Below are 20542 nucleotides of genomic sequence, written 5' to 3'. Positions count from 1 at the left end.
TTGTACAAAATAAATCATGTTTTCAGTGTAATCTGAATGGCAAGTAGAAAAATAAAATTAGGAGAACATCAACCCACACAGGTACTGATGAAGGCATAATCTTCCACCTGCAGAAATTAATGGTAATTTCTCCATTTAAGGGGGAGAAACAAATGTAACAGATTTTCCCCCACAGAGAACTCAATTCAAGGGAGAGTATCTTGTTGTTCTTGTTTATAATTCTCTTAAAGTACTGGAAACTAAAAATTTTTGTTTTAAAATAAAAAATACTATTAAGTCCAAGATGGTCATGGTGCTTCAAGTTATATGTTCATCTGACCCTTTCCTGGGTCATAATTTTATCAGGAGCTTCTTCAGAGTTTGGGGTCAAATCCATGTTCTCTCAATATACCAAGTCGGTTCTTGGACTTTTTAAGCTTTAGTATTAAGGAAGATCCAAGAATGCTTATATTTGACTTTTGTGGGTTTTTTAAAATAAAGAATTAGTAAACAGAGTAGAATAGATAAGACAATAACAACATCTGGCAGTGTTCCCACGAAAAATACATCAAATGGAGTGAGACAGCAATCACAAGGAATCTTGAGTATAAAGATAAACCCTGGATTTATGTTGAACATAGAAAGCAAGGAGTGAGAGAATAGATTGATGGCACATTATGGGAGCAGTGAAAGGGGGACATCCATGTGGAAAAAAAAAAAGACATTTTTAAGAGAATAGATTTCATAAAGTGTAAGAAACACTTTTTTGCATGAAACATTTCATAGAGGAAGTATAGACTAAAGGTTAAAAGAACATGTATAAGAATAACACTTTAGTAACAGAAGGGAGAAGTTTTATAAGTTTTTTAAGGAAAGAATTGAAAGGAAAAATAATATAACAAATACAGACCTGGTTGGAGTAGGAGCGAAGGGTGGAACTATCTAACATTATCTAAGCAATAATAGCATAATAGAAACAAAGCCTAACGGAGTAGTGAGGAATGAATATAGCACTTATGCATATTTATACTAGCAGACAGAATTAATTAATCAGAGTTGAAAGAAAAAATGAAGAGCCATCAGCATGCAGACGGGAGGTAAAGCCATGGGATCGGGAGCAACAATCCAGGGAGAAGTAGTAGAGAGAATAGAGGTCACCAAATGAAGCCATTCAGTAGAAGCTGAATATTAACAATGGCTGTAAATCCCATCATCTTTAAAATTCTGCTCAAATTCTAGGTCTTTGATCCAGCCTTCCCTGAACATTCCTATTCAAGGCTGTTGTCTTTTATTTTCCCCTTAGGTCTCTCACCTTTATTAAACTTTCCTCATTATTTAAAGCTTAATATAGTATCTTCTCAATCATACTGCTCTTTGAAGAATGGGTTCAGGTGTTGCATTTACTTGCATTTTTCAAGATTCATAGCTCAATTCTACAAGTAAAGTGGCTATCTAGTAAATATTCATCATATGGACGAATAGTCCAACCTTTTATATTTGCAGGTAGATACATAATCTACCTTAAAAGGAGTAAAATGATTTATGATAAATAAGTACCAGAATCAGGGTAAAAAGGCCAGTTTTTTGGAGCTTCAAAGTACTGGAGCACAACCTCAAAGGAAAGATTTGGGTTAACCAAACAAGTATGAAGGCAAAGAGAAAGGATACAAGTTAGAATAAGCTGAAAAGATGATGTGGGAGAGGACAGATATGACTTAAAAAAAAAAAAAAAAAGAAAAAAGAAAGCAAATATTGGGAAACCAACATAAAATGTCAAGATTTGGTTTTATGGGTCAGAAAAGTGATAATATAATATGCATGATTTATCATTTACTAGTAAGAAGCTCAAGATACAATCAATAAAAATATTAAATAGATTTTTCATTGCTTATTTGAAGTAGTGTCTTCGTAATAATACTTCTGAATCTATTTGGGTTCCTTACATAGATTTGGTATCACACCACCAAATAATGTTTGCCCCTTTTATTCTGAAGGCTACATTTTAAGTTGTAGTCTTTTAAAGTTGTTTCCATAAAGAGCACATAAAATCTTGAGCTCCTGGAAATAAAATTTCTTTAAGAAATGTGTTTTTAATAGTAACATGGATGGGCCCTTACCTATAACTCTGTGGCTCCTTTAAACATATACAGACACTTTGAGATGCTTGGTTGCCAGGCCACAATCATACATTGGATTATATCATAAGTGCTCATTTTTTACTGTAACTAGTTAAAAGAAAAAGTTTGCTTTTTTGTAGTCATCAGCTTTGGGAAGCATTCTTTGGTGATGCGTAACACTTAGGAAACCTTAAAATTACATGTACCAAGAGGGAAATCAGACCGTTTCACTGAAACAAGTTAAATTAACCTCTTTTAAATTTTTTTTTTTTTTAAGTTTCAACTACAAGCCATAGTTAATGTTCAGTTACCTGGCTTAGGGTTAATGATCTGGATCTGTTTCTCCTACTTTTGAAAGAACTTGTCTGTAATATACAGATCAGTGCTTCACCTTTCTGTTTTGCTTTCTGTGTTGGTCAACAGCTCTAACCACTGAGGGACACATAATGTGCTGCCTCACAGTATAATTGACAAAGATCTACATTTAGCTCTTAGAGAAACTGTTTCAAGATTATGCGGATTGTAGTGAACATTTTTAGAAATTGTGAAGGCATAAAAAACAGCAGAAGTTTGCTTTTTTAAAAATTAACACAGAATATAAATCAATACTCATTTAAAAATATTTTTCAGAGAAAAATATAAGGTATCTAAATCAGAAAGAAGGAAGTAAAATGGTCTCTGTTTGCAAATGATATAATCTTAAATACAGAAAATCCTAAATACTTCAGCAAAAACTGGTTAGAACTAATCAATGAATTCAATGAATTTGTAGGATACAAAAATAAAAATCAATTGCATTTCTGAACAACAACAATAAACTATCTGAAAAAACAAAGAAAACAATCCCATCTACAATAGCATCAAAAACAAAATATTAAGGAATAAATTTAAGGTGCTGAAGGATCTATATATTTAAAACTATAAGACATTGATGAAAGATACTGAAGAAGGCACATGTGAATGGAAAAAGAGCCCCTGTCGATGGAGTCAATGAATTAAAATGTCCATGCTTCTAAAGTCATCTATAGTTTCAATGCAATCTCTAACAAAATTCCAATGGCATTTTTCACAGAATAGAAAAACACTTGTAAAATCTGTATGGAACTACAAAAAATCCCAAATAGCCAAAGCAATCCAGAGGGGAAAACGCAAAACTGGAGGCATTATATTTCCTCCTGATTTAAAACTATATTGCAAAGCTAAAGTAATCAAAAGAGTTCTGGCATAAAAACAGACACACAGACAAATGGAATAGAATAAGAGTCCAGAAATAAACCTATGCATTTACGGTCAACTAGTATTTGATATGGAACCAAGAATACTCAGTGGGGAAAGAACAGACTCTTCAACAAACCGTGTTGAGATAACTGGATATTCTCATGCAGAAAAATGAAATTGAACCTCTATCTTACACCACTCACAAAATTAACTGAAACAGCTTAAAGACTCAAGTGTAAGACATGAAAACATACAAATTCTAGAAGAAAACATGGAAAAAGCTCCTTGACACTGATCTTGGCAATGTTTTTGGGGAATGACAACAAAAGAACAAGCAATGAAAGTAAAAATAAACAAGTGGGAAAACATCAAACTAAAAAGTGTCTGCACAGAAAAAAAGATAAATGAAATGCAAAGGAATTCTATGAAATGGTAGAAAACATCTGCAAACCACTTATCTGAAAAGGGGTTAATATCGAAAATATATGAGAGTCATACAACTAAATAGCAAAAACAACAACAACAACAACAACAACAAAACAATTTAAGTAAAAAAAATGGGCAAAGACTGAATAAACACTTTTCCAAAGAAGATACACGAATGGCTAACAGGTACATGGAAAGGTTCTCAACATCAGTAACCATCAGGGGAATGCAAATCAGAACCATAAGGAAATACCATCTCACATCTGTTAAAATGGCTATTGTCAAAAAGACAAGAGATATTCAAAAGGGACCCCTTGTGTACACTATTGGTAGGAATGTAAATTGGTACAACCACTATGAAAACAGTATGGAGGTTCCTCAAAAAATTAAAAATACAACTACTACATGATCCAGCACTCCCACTTCTGAGTATATATCTGAAGGAAATTAAATCATTACCTCAAAGAGATATCCACACTCCCATGCTCACTACAGCTTTATTCACAATAGCCAAGATATGGGAACAACTTAAATGTCCATCGATGGATGAATGGATAAACAAAATATGATGTATATAAAAATGGTGTATTATTCACACATAAAAAAGGAGTCCCTGCCACTTGTGACAACATGCATGGACCTTGAGGGCACTATGCTAAGTGAAATAAGTCAGAGAGACAAAGACAAATACTGCATGATGTTACTTGTATGTGGAATCTCAAAAAGCTGAAATCATAGAAACACAGCAGAATGGTGGTTGCCAGGTGATGGGGAATGGGGGACATCGGTGATACTGATCAAAGGGTACAAACTTTCAGTTATAAGATGAGTAAGTTCAGAGAATCTAATGTACAGCCTAGTGACCAGAACTATAGTATTACAGTTCTATTAGAGTTAATAGCACTATATTATACAGTTGAAAGTTGCTAAGAGAGTAAATCTTAAATGTTATCACATAAACACAAAAAAGGTAATTATGTGAGTGGATGGATATATTAACTAACTTTATTGTGTTAATCATTTCACTATATATGTCTATTAAATCATGACATTGCATACCTTAAACTCATACAATTTTGTCAATCATATCTCAAAAAGTTGGAAAAATTCTAAATGTTTAAAAATTTCCAATTATGAAGATTATTTTAGTTATCTTTTATTGATATGTAATTAAAGTTTTCTGTGACATAGGAATGTCCTCTTTAGATTTATCAAGACTTACTCTGTGGACTATTAATGTATTCAATGTTCGTAAGGTTCTACGTGTGCTTGAGATGTGTATTCTCCACTTGTTAAAACTTTTAGATCAAGCACACTATGTTTGTTATTCAAATCTTTCTTCTTTTTTTTATCTGCTTTATATGTTGAGTAGTGAGATGCATTAAATCATACAGTCTAAAAGTGAACTTTTCAAATTCTTTTTTTAGATTTGTTATTTTTTTCCCTCTATATAACTTGGAGCTAAATTAGGTGCATGCATACAAGTTCAGGATTATATCCTGATTAAAGCTGCTTTCTCTCTCTTGAAAAAAGAAGGAACTAGGCAGTATCAGTCTATCTAACATTAAGGCTTACCATATAGCTACAGTAATCAAGACGGCATGCTACTGACACAGAGATAAACACATTAGACACACAGACCAATGGAATGCACTGAGTTATGACAAAGCTGTATACACAATTCAATGGAGAAAGGATACCCCTTTTAACAAATGATGCTGGAGCAACTGGATATCTATAGGGAAAAAAAATTGAAACTTAACCTAAACCTTACACCTTATACAAAAATTAAGTCAATATAGATCACATAAAATGTAAAACTATACAACTTAGGAAAAAACATGAGAAAATCTTTGTTTTTGTTTTTGATGAGGGAATGTAATTAGGTTATTTATTTATTTATTATTATTTACTCTTAGAGGAGGTACTGAACCCAGGACCTCATGCTAAGCTTGTGCTCTACCATTTGAGCTATCCCCTCCCTCCATATGAGAAAATCTTTGGCATCTAGGGCTAGGTAAAGAATTCTTAGACTTGTTATCAAAAACATGGTTCATAAAAAGAAAAACTGATAAATTGGACTTCATCAAAACTAAAGCCATTTTCTTCGCAAAAAACACTGTTAAGAGGATGAAAAGGCCAATTACAGACTGGGAGATAATGTTTGTAAACAACGTACCTGATAAAGGGACTTACATCTAGAATATGTAAAAAACTCTCAAAACTGAATTAAAAAATCAATCTAATTAAAAAGTGGCTAAAAGACATGATCAGATATGCTGCTGGGAAGGATATACAAATGACAGATAATCACATGAAAGATGTTCAATATCATAACCATTAAGGAAATACAAATTAAAACCACAATGCAATATCATTACACATCTATCAGAATGACTAAAATAAAAAATAGGCCTAACACTAAATTCTAGCAAGGAAGAAGAGAAACTGGGTTATTCCTTCATTGTTGGTGGGAATATAAAGGGTACAGCTCCTCTGGAAAATAGTTTGGTAGTTTGATCTAACACTAAAAATAAACTTTCTATATAACCTAGCAATTATACTCTTGGGCACTTATCCCAGATAAATGAAACCTATGTTCATGCAAAAACCTGCATATAAATGTCTGTAGTAATTTTATTTGTACTAGCTAAAAACTGGAAACAATCCAGATGTCCTTCAATGGATAAATGCTTAAACACTGGTACATAAAAAGCAGCAAACCACTGAGACACACACTTGAATGGATTTCAAAGTAATCAAATTGAGTGGAAAAAGCAATCTCAAAAGTTTACACACTGTATGATTCCACTTATATAACAGTTTTGAAATAACAAAGTAATTGAAATAGAGAACAGATTAGTGGTTAAGGGTTAGGGACTGTGCACTGGGAGGAGATGGGTATGGCTACAAAGTGGTAGGTAAGGGAGCCTCATGGTGATGAATCTTTATTGTGGTTATAGTTATGTGGAACTGCACATGTGATATTATACACATGTGTATAGAACTACACATACACACACAGACATACAAATGAGTACTTGCAGAACTGGTGAAGTCTGAATAAATTCTGTGGATTGTACCAATGTTGATTTCCTGGATTTTGATATTATACTACATTTATGTAAGATGTTAACATGGAAGAGGTCATGAAGGGTGTTTGAGACCTTCCTGCACAGTCTTTTTGAAATTTCCTGTGAATTTATAATTCAAAAGAAAAAGGTCATAATTTTAAAAATATGAATTATTTAAAATAATTTTGCTACTATGTAGAACACATTCAATGATATTAATATTATTTTTAAACTTGTATACATAAAGGAGCAAGGACAAGACATAACTTATTCCTAAACATAAATGTAACTTGAGAAATCAGGAACTAAAGGAGGACAAAATTTCATTATCCTCATATAGCTACTATTCTATAACTACAGTAAATATTAACAGGTGGAAAAGAAAAACAGAAAAACAATTAGTTCAGGAATGATATTCCACACATTTAACAACTTTTATGGTTTGGACACCAACCAATCAGAATAGACTGGAACCAATTAGAACAGATGCCAGCCATAAGCAACCCACAAGGGTACTAGGACACAATGGAATAGTCATCCTATATAATTTATTTTTGATTAACTTTATCACTTCCTCCACAAAAGATTTATATTCCTAAAATATTGGTTTTTCTTTCTTGAGCTGAAATACTGGAAATGGTGCTCTATTAGTGGATGAAACATACCTGAAGGTGCTGCTATCGAAAATCATGACTAATACAAAAATTACCAATTAGTAAGATAAGAACTAACTGCTTCTATTAAGATATCTATAATTTCCATTTTTAACAAAAACATCCAAAATATCAGTGTAGAAACAAAATAACATTCAAATTAGTTTGTTCATAATATTTTAACATTAGTCATTCAAAATTTGCATATAAATGAATCTTTTTGATTTTAAAGTTTTAGTACTTGAATAGTTAATAATTTAGAGCATGATTTTATAAATTATACCTAGTGGAAAAATTTCAAGATACTCTACAAATATAATCTTAGCAGGCTTAGCAGATTAGAAAAACAAATATTCAAGGATCACATTAATTTTATCATATTTAATTTTGAGAAATTAAGATCACTAATTATCAACACAGATTTAATGAGAAAAAAGGCCTAAGCCCCTATTTAAGGAAAATAAATTATGCAATCTAGAAACAGAATTTTAACTATGAAAATAAAAGTATGCATGTCCAAATCTGTTAGTTCTATAAAACTCACTTAAGAAATGACTTGAAATTAATTAGTGTTTTCTATTATTTTAGAAAGGCAACCGCCTGTTGAAAAAAATCCATTGAATAAATATTACAAAACGTAGCTTATACTGTCTTTGTTCATGTGCATTTGGGGCACAGCTTTTTTTTTTTTTTAAGATAGATTAAGTAATAGTTCAAGCTCTAGTTAATGTCTAGTTTACATGTAGGTAAATGGGTTAAGATTATGTGATTTTTTTTTCCTTTAGTAACATGAGAAAACTCACTTATAATTCATACATACAGAATATAGATACAAAGCCACCCAATACACAGAGCTCTAGTTATAACTTTGTGAAATGTAGAGCCAGTTTAACAGAATGGAGGGGGAAAACCTGCAGCCTATTAATACTAGGATGGAATTACCTAACTGGATCAGTTTAGCCTGCATGGGTTTGTCCTTTTCCACTTCTCCAGGACACACTTGAGAAATTAAAGGCTCTTAAGGTAGGGGATCTATTCTGAATTTCTTCCCCTGTGTCTTCTATGAGGCTAATTTGTTGGCTCAGAGCACACTCAAGGGAAAGGAGCAGTTATTTGTAAGTTACGGTGCAACAAACTGTCCTTCTTGTATATGAAATTAAATCTGTGTGAAATAGATATCCTTTCCATTTTACAAGGCAGAAAACCTAGGCTCCCAGAGGTTAAGCACTTGCCTAAAAGCCCACGGATTTGGATTTGGAATCATGTTTTCCCCAGACTACAAATACTACATAATTTCCTCTCCTGAATACAATACCATAGTCCTAATTGAGTTCAGTCACATTTCCACTTTAAGAAGGGTCCTACCAGGATTGAATCCCTTCTGATATTAACCCTAATTCAGTGATTCCTGTAGGACGTGTCACCACTGAGATGTCTGCGATAGGAAATGTCTCAGACAAACACCACGGGACCGATTCCAAGGGCTGGGGACAGTATGATGGTGCCTGACACACAATTCAACCAACCTTGCGTGCAGATTATTTCACAGCTAACTGCTATTTCTGTGGCATTTTGTAAAAGCCTAGATTGGCTTGCTGAACAGCGCTCCCCCAAATACTAATATTAGAATCCAGTAGTAGGTGGAGGCTTTTTTCTGCCATGCAGAATGGTGCTAAAGCTCCCAAAATGCACAGAGCTATGACAAACGCACAGAACACAATGACTTCAGTATTTTCAACCATACTGTGAGAGAAGCATGTTTTTATGTTTAGTAGCTGTGTTATCCTTCAAACAAAGAAGCAAAGTGTCAATAGAATAAGTGGCTTTTTAATAAGTATTTGCACTGAGCCACCCATGATGGCTTCTCCCCTGTTGATACAAATGAGAAAACATTTACTAGCTTTTTCTCTTGCCCAAGAATAATTTAAATCAGTTGATATCTCCTTTCATTTCTCTTTTACCTGACTTCTTCTTATTATAGCTGGCCAAGGAATTACCTTTATGTATCTATGTAAACAGAACTGAAGAAGCATAATTTACAAATCCATATCTACATGCACACACATACATATGTACGTTCATAATAGCATGCACACACCTACAACATGGAATTCAATCCTGGGGGGTAAAATATAGATTATAATGATAATATAGAAATTATGGTGCACAACCCAGTAAGGTTTAAAATGTGCAAATTAAAAATTATTGCACGAAACTTTCTGCTTCCAAGTAAGATGAAGTGAGTGGGTTATAACCCAAGAGAACACAGAGAAAATCTAGATCAAATGTAAAAAATAAACAGTTCAAAGAGATCAGAGAATTGCTAGAATAACAGGTCTAAAACAGTCTAAGAATCTGAACAGGAAAGAACCCTAGAGAGGGGAGGGAAGAATCTGCAGCTGATTTTTTGTTGATTCTAGGCTGTGGGAAGAACATAGACTTGGCCTGGGAAGAAGGCCACCGCTGGGGGTTAGAGAAATCAACAGACAGTTGCAGAGTCTTGAGGGACCCACAGAGCTCCGACACATGCCAATCATCCCATGACGACGTCTGGCAGTTACATTCGGAAGCTGAAAGGTCTAGAGGCAAAATACTAAAAGTCCTGCAAAGTGCCACGGATTTTTGGTAGTCTTGCACTACTGAGAAGAAAACTACTTGTAAAATACTGTTCAAGACCAGCCAAGGGGCAGGCTCTACATGGACACACTAGGCCAGGGTTCATCCTGTGGACCAAGTCCACCTTGCCTCTAATTTTGGTATGGTCCATCAGTTAAGAACAGTTTATACACTATTAAATGGTTGAGAAAAATATCAAAAGAAGAATAATATTTTATTTCATGGAAGCATGTGAAACTCAAATGTCCACTCAAACTCTGTGTCCATAAATAATGTTTTATTGAAATACATTCATGCCCTTTATTTCTATATTGACTTTGGCCACTTTTATACAGCAATCAGTAGTTGCAAAGAGACTGGATGACCAAAGCCTGAAATATTCACTACCTTACTCTTCACAGAAAATATTTGCTGACCTACAATGGGCTGTTAGTTGAAACCCTGGGTGGGCAAACACCCTAAGAATAGAAGCAAGCCAGAGGTAGACTGGGTCTCACCAAAGCTCAACCTAACCTCATGTGAGCTCAGCTCCAGAATGGATAAAGGTAGTCAGCCTCTATCTGTGTCCGGTGAAAGAAGGATAAATCTTTGCTAAGGAAAGGAAAGATATTATCATCTTGAGCCTCTCTAATTTTTATACACATTTATACACACTCCAGGATTGAGAAAATGACTAACTTTTTGGATCCGAGCTGACCTGCAATACATATAAAGAAGCCTGACTTAAATAGTAGGCTCAAGAGCAAGTCATTAACATCCAAAATTTAAGTAAGTGTTTTAATCTACATTATTTAAGGAAAAGAAAAATAAAAAATAAGTAACAGTATTAACAAAAAGCACTTTTCGTGGCAGGAAAACTTAAGATATGTGTCTGGAACAACAGCATCCTGACTAGATGTTAGTTTCTATTGTAAAGTACTCCAATAACATAGGAAATAAAATCTATGAATTGCTTAGTTTGCAGAAAATGAAAATAGGTAGTAATTGACCAGTTATAAATCATTCTGAGCTATAAGACTGTATTCTAGGACTCATTTTTTTAAAGACAGGTGATTCACAGACACTGGTATCATATTTTAGGCATATACCATCCTGAGAAGACATACAAGTGCAGATATGAAAAAAACTAATAACACTAAAATATTATAGATATGCAATATGTTAAACCTACATCTCTCCCAGGATTTTAAAATTTTAACTATAATGAAAAGAACTACTCAAAGACACAAGACAGCTGAGAAGTTCAATATGTCACAGAACTGCAAAATCATTAAATTCATTTTAATTAGTATATATTAAGGCTTTATATCTGTGGTGTAAGTAAATTGTAACTCCCAGATATAGCAGAAAAGGGCATTTAAATTTATAACCTATAATAATTTACAACACATATCTCATTGGTGTCAGTGAAATGTAACCTAATTGTCCTCAAAAGTCTCAGGTCACAAAATAATTTTAAAGGATTCACACACATGCAGCTATACTTTTATACAGAAGGCATACAAATATAGCTATGAATATAAAATTAAATATAGATGGTGATGAAAATTTGGATATTATGCATTGAACTATGTACATATAAATGGTATACTCATTTTTACTTTAACTCAGTTGTATACCTAGCTTGTGAACAGTTACCTTATAATATAGGAATGAACAATATTATCTTGATATTATCTGAGAACACCAGAATTATTGTTAAAATAAAATGACTTTTAGAATTACAGATCTTTTTAAAAAGTTGACTTTCTAAAAACTTTTAAAAAGTTTAAATACCCCTTGTCACTTTCTTCACTTTTACGAGCTCTTCAATGATAGATGCCTCTGAACAAGGCTCTAATAATTTGATCAGATAAAGGCTGTGAATGTGGTCAAATAATAAATTACCAGGGGAGTATGCTATTTATCAGTTTAGATAAATTATAAGTACTCTTTAAACATTAAATTCAATATTAAAAAAACTTAAAAGTATCAGTAGCAGACTTCATCTATATAATTTACCAATTTAAAAATGAAGTTTACCTTCATCTTACCCTCAAAATTATTTTTAAAAACTCTTTACACAGAGGAAGACAGTCAATGTTTAAGCAAGTTAATGTCATTACACTGAGAACTAGAAAATACTAAAGATAGCACATTCATGCAATTAATTACTGCCTTTAAATGTTTGATTAAAGGAAAGATGCCGTATATATAAACCTTTATATCACTGATTCCTTACTCACTAGCAGAACACTGTGTCTCAATAGAAAAACCACACATTATTTATAGTTCCATAATACTCTTCTCTATACATCATATTTAATTCTAACGAAAAGATTAGAGTCCTCAGAGAGACATACTGCAAACAAAAAGTCCCTAGTAGGAGGCAGAAAGTCAGGCCAGGAGTCAAACAGGACCCACAGAGATGACAGAGAAGTGATATCCAGCACAGTCCGGTCAGAGAGAAAAAGGAAAACCACATGGCACTGCTAAAATGCCGAGTTAACACTCTCTCCTATCTGAGCATTAAATATTACAGCTTTAAAACTGTTTCAACTAGATTATGGCTTCCTTAGGCGCGACCCTCTTTTAAGAAACACGCACATTCCCGAAGTGCAATGCTGAAACCCCATAAAAACTTAATAACCTACCATTTTCTTTGCACTCTTCTGGAGGTTTAGCCTTTTTCGCAAGTCGTGGATCCAGCCATGATGTTGTCTTTGTGTTATGGCTGAAAAGAAAAGAGATCACTCTGAACAGACACATACTGAAAGGAATCAAGTTTATTCCTTAAGAAAAAAAAAAGAGGGGGTTAGTCCAACAAAATTGCAATCGATACACTTAATTTGCTTACTGGTTCTAAGTAGCCCTGAAGGAGGTGTAAGAGTAATTGTGCAAGGCAGCTGTAAATTTGGCAACCTCAGCTCCCTGTCCTCAAAGCAGCTATTTTTATTAAAATCAACTAGAATGTTGCCAAGTTAACCTCATTGAAAATGCAGAACTCATCCAGAGCAAAAGGAATTTATTACAAATACAGGATTCTCCAGTTGGAAGAGCACAGTTCACAGGCTCTGACACTGTTTCCTGAGTTTTGCAAAAGAATTATTTTCATCTTAAACCTACCCTTTTCATAAATAGTTGTTTTGTTACACTTTAACTACAGAGCTGGCAGAGGCAGTACAAAAGTGATGCAAATTATAGCATGTTCTTGGGATTCCTACATTTTCTCAAAAAGTGATTAATAGCAATTTCATTAACCCACATTTAGCTATCTTCCATCTAAATACCTTCAATTGAGCTAGGAATGTAGGGGATAAAAATGTCAATGATTGATCCCTTTGAGCAATGAGATGAGATAAACTCTATGGATTTGGTCAAATTATAAATTATAAGAAGACTATGGCAGCTTTCATCTTTCCCCAGTTTGATCATGGTAAAGCCTGATAGTGCTTCATTATCAAGTTTCAGAAGGATGTAAAGTACTGCAGTGTCTCATTCTGGTCCTCATTTGTAGGTATGTCAATATCATCTAGTCTTTTCCTCTCAACCGAAGACTTGATGTCCATGGATGGAATGCGGGTTATGACTCTCATAATGTGAGGACAGTAGCACTGGGTTCAGTGTCTGCTGCTCTCATTTTGAAAAATTGTCACTTTAAAGATGTTCTTTATAGACATGCCTCAGTTCAAAATGTGTGTGTGTGTGTGTGTGTGTGTGAGTGTGTAAGTGTGTTGATGTCTATGTTTTTATGTGCTAACAAAAAATTGGGGAGATGGGCAAGGAAAATAAATTTACTTTCATTTTACTCACACCTGCTTCTTCCATATGCTTTCCCATTTTGGGGGAAAGTCATTTCTAGGTCTCTAAGACATATTCACAAAAGCACACACATCTATGGATAAATATGAAGAGGCCATTACTAAGCCACTGCAAGGAGTCAAATTACCATTTCTATACCACACCACCATGGGTCTCAAATATTGCCTAATTTAGTACAGAAGCGTGAATTTCCTAGCTTTCCTGAGTTTATATAAAGCATTTCATTACAGGATGATTTTTTTTTAGGTTGAACTAGTACTAACGGTATGTCATTTTAATACATTTTGACAGATTGAGTCTCTTATAGTTAACAGCATTTTTAGCTGATCCTGTGAAATGATTCTGAAAGAAAGTGGGTAGTTATCGCCAGCAATTGTCACAAACATCACATGAAGATACAGCAAAGTATTTTTCAACAGTGGCTCTCACCTGCAGGCCTTGTAATTTGCATCTTCAAGGTGCCTTACAAAGGGGATATTTTTAATGCATTTGGGAGACAAACCAAGTGGCTCTTCCACTTTTCTTAAATTATATATTTTTAAACCTCAACAATTCCACTTGAAAATAGAATTCAACATTGGGCAGGAGATTGTGTAAAATGGGACAATTGAGGGGTTTTTCACAATCCATATACTATCTTTCCTCAATTATGAGGGTGAGATTTCTTTTCACTTTCCTTGCTAGGGTAGATTCAGAAGCAGAACACCAGTTTTCTGCATCTCTCCATATTGTGTGGAACACAAATGACAGGAAGGTAAGATGCTAATGTTACATAATCTTATATTTCAATGCTAGTTTCTTTAACAAAGACACAGGCACATATATAGGCTGCATTTGCAAATAAATTTTTTCTAGCTGAGGAATGGAACAAACATTTCCCAGGAACTTTGAATCATAATAATATCCTAGTCTAAGTATTTTTATGCATAAAGTTAATGTGATGATTATGAAAAGTACTGGAACAAGTGGAGTCTGTATCTATCCACGTTTGATCAATTGTCATGTTTAGAAATCCAGATGAAAACCCTACAAAATGGTTTATCCAAAACTCTCCTCTGATGTTGGACTATATACTGAGTCTATCTGGAGGACTGGAGCAAACCAGAAGTGCAGTTTCATTCAAATCTGCAATTCGAGTTTAAACTCATTATCAGAATTGCCTTGAAGACAAGTGATGGGCTGACTTGTAATAAATCAGACATTTCTGAATATTTTGTAAGTTTAACCTTTGCCAAACTGACAAAAGCAGCACATTAAATAATAACATCTAATCTTCTGAGGATGCATTCTTCTACAGAAAATGCTTCCCTTCAACCAGGAAAAGCTGCCGACTTCATGGCACACCACTGCAAGGTCATTCTTACTATCTCATCACATTTCCTGACTGTCTGCTTTGTCAACGACTGTGCTAGAACTTTCACAGCGTCTCCTCATTTAATGCTAAAGAGCCTTTGTGGCTAGTATTTTTAACTCCATTTTCTGGATAGTGAAAGGAAGGTTGAGAAAAGACAGGTAACTCACCCAAGACTACATACCTAGTGCACAGTGTGAAAGTGAAAGGGCTAGCATGACACAGATATATCTGCTTCCCAGTCAAAGTTTATCATGATCTGAAACTGGGGGCACACTAAACACAAAACTTTGCTTTTTAGACAGAGGCACTTTATTTCACTCTCTCAGAAGCTCATCAAAGATCTTTGTCCTAGCTCCTTCACCAATGGATTAGAAACTGAGACCTTTATCTCCTAATGAGTACAGTAATCAGTGCTTAAGTTCCTTTGTGTTGAATGCCTTGCACCTAGTAGGTACTGTATTAAATTTCACTTGCATACAGATGATACTATCACTGGAAATACTTTCCCCTTAGAATCTTGAATTCTCTATTCAAATCACTTTTAAATCAAAATTTCTTCATTCAAATCTGAATATTTTTCCAGAATAAAGTCTTAAAAATTGTGATTTGTATAATCTACATATAAATATTAGGTCTTAGAGGCTAATACTAAAGAATTAGGTTAATGGAAATGCTATTAAATGGGTGGTGTATTTATTAGGAGCAGAACTTAAAATTTTCATATAGATTATGCCACATTCTATACTCCATTCCATTTTTTTCCCTTTATTCTGTGTTTTTGTTAGGTATATATAAGGCTAAGAGTTGACCCAATTCAAACCCAATTTTAAGGCAAGTCCTCTTTCTCTTTTCATTCTGTTTCCTTTTCCCCTCTTCTTCCTACCTTTGTCTTGCCACCTGGATCAAAATAACATTTTCACTACTGCACAAATGATGGATGCTGTTTCATCAACTGAAATTTGATTAGTGGAATAAGAAGTTTATTATCAAATATATTTTTCTTTGATCCATTTTCTCTAAAAAATAGCAAAAGACTTAAAACAATGATAAACACATTGAGTTTTAAAAGTTCTCCTAAAAAGCCAACTCTGAATCTTATTCTTTGTCTGATAAACTGTATTTTCATCCTGGTAAATATTACACTGGAAGAATAAAAGACTGAACTCAATAATATTTGGCTGCATGAAACATAATAATCTTTTGAAGATGGTAAACAAGGCCCAGGTAAATATTTTAGAGTCTTCTGAGCAATTCAAGATGTCTGTGGGTGTCAGAGTTCCTAAAGAAGTTGTCACATATGTTCACGGCCAATAACATAGAGATCATTGGCTGTATTTTATGTATTTTTAAAAACTAACAGTTTTTTAGAGGAATATAGACTGATTACATTTTACATTGGGGGTCAATAAAATCCTCAGAATGATTACATCATTTTCTCAAAGACTTTCTCTTCCCTCTATATCATCATTTCAAAAGGAAGAGCTATTAAAGGCAATGACTGGATATTCTAATTGATGATGAACAGTAGAAACTTTTTAACTCAAGACTTTCATGGTGTTACTGTTTTTTTCTATTTATACATCAGGAATCTACATAAAAATTATTGTCATTGACCTCTATAGTGGTTAACTGTTTCCTAAATAATACTCCTAAAATTTTTGCCTCAGCATATGACTATATGAGTTTCCCTTCATATTATCTTTCATATGTTTAGACAACATTTAAAAAAGAAGTTTTATTATAAATACTCTGGGTGTGTGTTCCATACTGTTTTGTCTAAAACTTATTTTCTGTCTGGGGATTGAACTAGAATCTTGTGCAGGCACAAGAAAAAACATATAAAATACTCATTTTATCTGCTATTATAATACAAATCACAGAAAGTAACCCTAGACCAGATTTCATGACTAGTTGGGATATGCTGAGCCTAGAATGAGTAGCATTAGGCTGGTGCTGTCTCATACCAAAAAGCCAGCTATGCTTTTCTTTTCATTAAATTTCTCAAATATTTTATCTTCTTTTAATAAATGAAAGTTTTAAATTTGTTGTAAATGGTAATTGGTGATTTACTTAAAACTTAAGGAGATACAGAAATAGCAACATAAGAAGAAACAGATTGTGTGTCTTGTTTAAAATTTAAAAGCTAATTCAGCCTTGACAAAGATATAGGAAACCATGTATAGCCATGACATTTTTCACAGATGTGATTTTCAGTTACAAAGGCTTGCTTTTAAAAATCTATTATTTAAGATGGCATAGCATTCACTGCCACTCAGGAAGATGGTAGTAAACAAATAGGTTCTTGTTGTCATTTTTGTTTTTTGCCAAAGCAATAGCAGTCTCTTTTATGTCACTAACTAAACTGACTCCCAAACAAAGAAGTAGTTTAATGGGATTCCCACAGCATGTCAATCCAGATTAACCCTGTGGCAGCTCTTCTTTATGGAACATTTACCCTCTGGAATAGTGGATTTTTGGCCGAGAAACTTATAAAACAAATACTGTTTGTAAAAGTATGCTTCTTTTTTTCAACCAATGCCTGTTTATATATTGGCGGTGGTATGGGATAATGGCAATGGCTTTGCAGGGTCACAAAGCCATGAGATCTTGGGACTGTTAATTTGCTCAAGGGTATCTTGGAATATCATCTATAAAATGGGGGTACCTCAAATGCTTTAAAGGGCGGTTATGATATAATATATGTAAAGTAGGCACCATGGCAAATTAGTTAAGAGCAAGGACCTTTAGAGCCGGACTATGTCCCATGAAAGAATGAATCTTGTCAGTTTTGTTGACTGCTGTATTCCCAGGGTTTAATAAAATGGTTCCTAGTACATAGTATGTGCCCCCAAAATATGTGTTGAATAAATGGAATCAAATCATCCTGGCTTTGTCAACTCGTGGTTATACAACCAAGAGTAGGCTTCTTACTTCTATAAGCCTCAGTTTCCTAAAGTGAGAATTAAATGAGCATAGTGTAAATGCTTACCGTATTAGCTATTAATGTTAAGTAAGCTGAACACAGCCTGAAAAGAATAGGCACTCAATACGTGGCAACGATTATTACTAACTTGAATTTATAATTAATATACTGTCTATTAAAAAAGATACTATTAATGAAGATATTATGAGTTAAGGAAACTACTGGCTTTAAACAATATTATGCATTTGAAAGTTTTTCAAAATTGCTAAACATATGACATTATTAATGATTTAAAGCATGTTTGGAAAAGTGAATTCACTCACAATTTAAAATTCTGTTGCTTAAAAATGCCTTCTCAGTCACCTTTTCCCATTAAAAATCATTGTAAGGGATAAAACGAACCTGCTTTTATCATTTATCAATGGAAGCAGTTCTGAAGAGTGTGGGAAATAGAGTTGGCCCACGTGTTCAGTATGAGAACAATGACCAAAAAAACCCCCCTCATCTTCTAAAAGCAACACTTGTAAAGTACCAAGACATATGAACTATTTTGCAAAACTGAGTAAATCAACAAATATTTTAAAACATTATTGTACAGAGGACAAAAAATGAAGTTACTTATTACCCTAATTCAAATCGCACTCTCTCTCTCTATATATATATGTATGTATTTTAAAATACACACTTCAATGAACACTTCAGCATAGGCAGAGTTCCCCTCTTCTACTCAAATGAATATAGAAATATATATAAATACAGATATTTAAATCTTATACATAGAACCACAGGGTCCTTCTCCTTTGTTTCAGTTATTTTCTGTTTTATCACCATCTTCATTTCACAGAAAACAGAATTCAATAAAGTGTAATGAGGACGTGTTAGCTACCAGGGGAGACAACCATTATTCTAAGTGACTCTCGCAGTATTTGTGCAGAAGGAAGTTTCCACTGATGTCAGCTCTCCTTACCTCACAAATCTCACTGATGTCCCTTCTCTTCCACCCTTCCTTCTGTCTGCTTTACCTTCCTCTTACTCTGCATTTCCCTTTTATCTTCTTTCTTTACTATGGCTTTGCTTCTGGACTGCAAACTTGTATATTACAAATATTATTTGTTCTATAGGTGAATTGGCCAGAAGTTCCAGGACACATCATGGCTTAGTCCCTAAGACAATCCTTTTGCCCCACCTTACTCTGCCTCCTGTCACTGTACCCTGCTCTCCCAAGGAGCTTTAACAGTAGAGAGTTTATTCACATGAGAATTCACTGTGATATCAACAGAGATAGCCAGCAAAGATACCCAGATATCAATGACATTGGGTTGAGATGTTGATTTTGTCAAGTGTAGTTAGGAAGGAAAGGAGCATTCCAGAGCAAAGAGTGACAGCAATGGGTAGAAAATTAGTGAAAACTAAGAGAGAAGCACAGCGGAGTGAAATACAGGCCAGAGAGAAAGGAGTATGCATCACAGGGTGTGATGGTGTGCAAATGAGGGACTGGAGGAAAAAGACACTGACCCCTCCCTGCTCTATTATACCTGAACTTATCACACTGAGTCTGGGGAGTCAAAGTAAGCTTTTTGAAGGAAGAAAAGATGGATCTCAAACTGGTCCGGGATGAAGGGTGGGCGGGAGAATGCCTCCATTCTGTGAGCAACCTCTTAAGCAGGCATTTGCCCGCGCCTCCTATTAATCACCCTCCCATTGCATGCTCACTCCAGCCCTTAATCCAGGCTTCTTCCTTCTTGACCTCTGCTTGAGTCCCCCCCAGTATAAGCATTCTTGCTGCAAATGAAACTGTCTCCTCCTTTTTGTCTTAATATTTCAACTCAACCCACCTCTCTGTTCCTAATACTATCCATTCATCCTTCCCTGCAGTAATAGGAAGATAAACAAACAAAACCCTCTCCTTGTCTTTCAAAAGCACTAATGATCAAGCAAAATGAAACTAAGTCATCATTTCAGAGGAGTCACCAACTAACACCTACCTCCCCAGGGGGGTCCGGGGGTCTTCTCATCATCCCTCACACACCCAGGGACTGGGCTTTGTAATGACAGTTCCGATACCTGGAATGCTCTATCTACCTATTGCCAACTTTACTTTCCCTATGATGCTTCCTTTTATTACGTATGTCTCCACTAGGTGTACCCTTCTCGGAATAGTATCACAACATTCAGAAGTCAACTGTTTACTAGTTATTTCACTATTCCTCTTCTTCTCTCTTCTTCAACTTGACAATCAATTTAAGAGCAGAGACAAAATCTTATGAATCTTTGAATTCTGATATTGGATGATTCACTAGAGTATTAGTAGAATCATTTTGGTCACTTCCTCCTAGTCCTGACGGAGCTTTCATCATTTACTATTTACCATGAACACAACT

The 20542-nt window shown here is 34.4% G+C and overlaps 1 protein-coding gene and 1 long non-coding RNA gene across 6 annotated transcripts in view; one reads left to right on the top strand and one right to left on the bottom strand.

Annotated features, from left to right (window-relative positions):
• MAGI2 (membrane associated guanylate kinase, WW and PDZ domain containing 2) overlaps nucleotides 1-20542 on the bottom strand; it is a 1116223-nt gene that overhangs the window by 383782 nt on the left and 711899 nt on the right. For all 5 annotated transcript variants that reach the window (XM_032484131.1, XM_032484132.1, XM_032484133.1 and 2 more), the window contains exon 6: nucleotides 12717-12796. In XM_032484131.1, the coding sequence (XP_032340022.1) occupies nucleotides 12717-12796 (80 nt within the window). The remainder of the gene's footprint in view (nucleotides 1-12716; nucleotides 12797-20542) is intronic.
• On the top strand, nucleotides 8310-13124 carry LOC116665019. The gene is made up of 3 exons (XR_004321600.1): nucleotides 8310-9195; nucleotides 12469-12470; nucleotides 13113-13124. It is a non-coding gene; the product is annotated as an uncharacterized LOC116665019 (long non-coding RNA).

The sequence above is a fragment of the Camelus ferus genome, chromosome 7 (assembly GCF_009834535.1).
Source record: "Camelus ferus isolate YT-003-E chromosome 7, BCGSAC_Cfer_1.0, whole genome shotgun sequence".
NCBI classification, from domain to species: Eukaryota; Metazoa; Chordata; class Mammalia; order Artiodactyla; family Camelidae; genus Camelus; species Camelus ferus.
The sequence above is the reverse complement of the archived record's forward strand: the minus strand, read 5'-3'. Positions and strand labels throughout refer to the sequence as shown.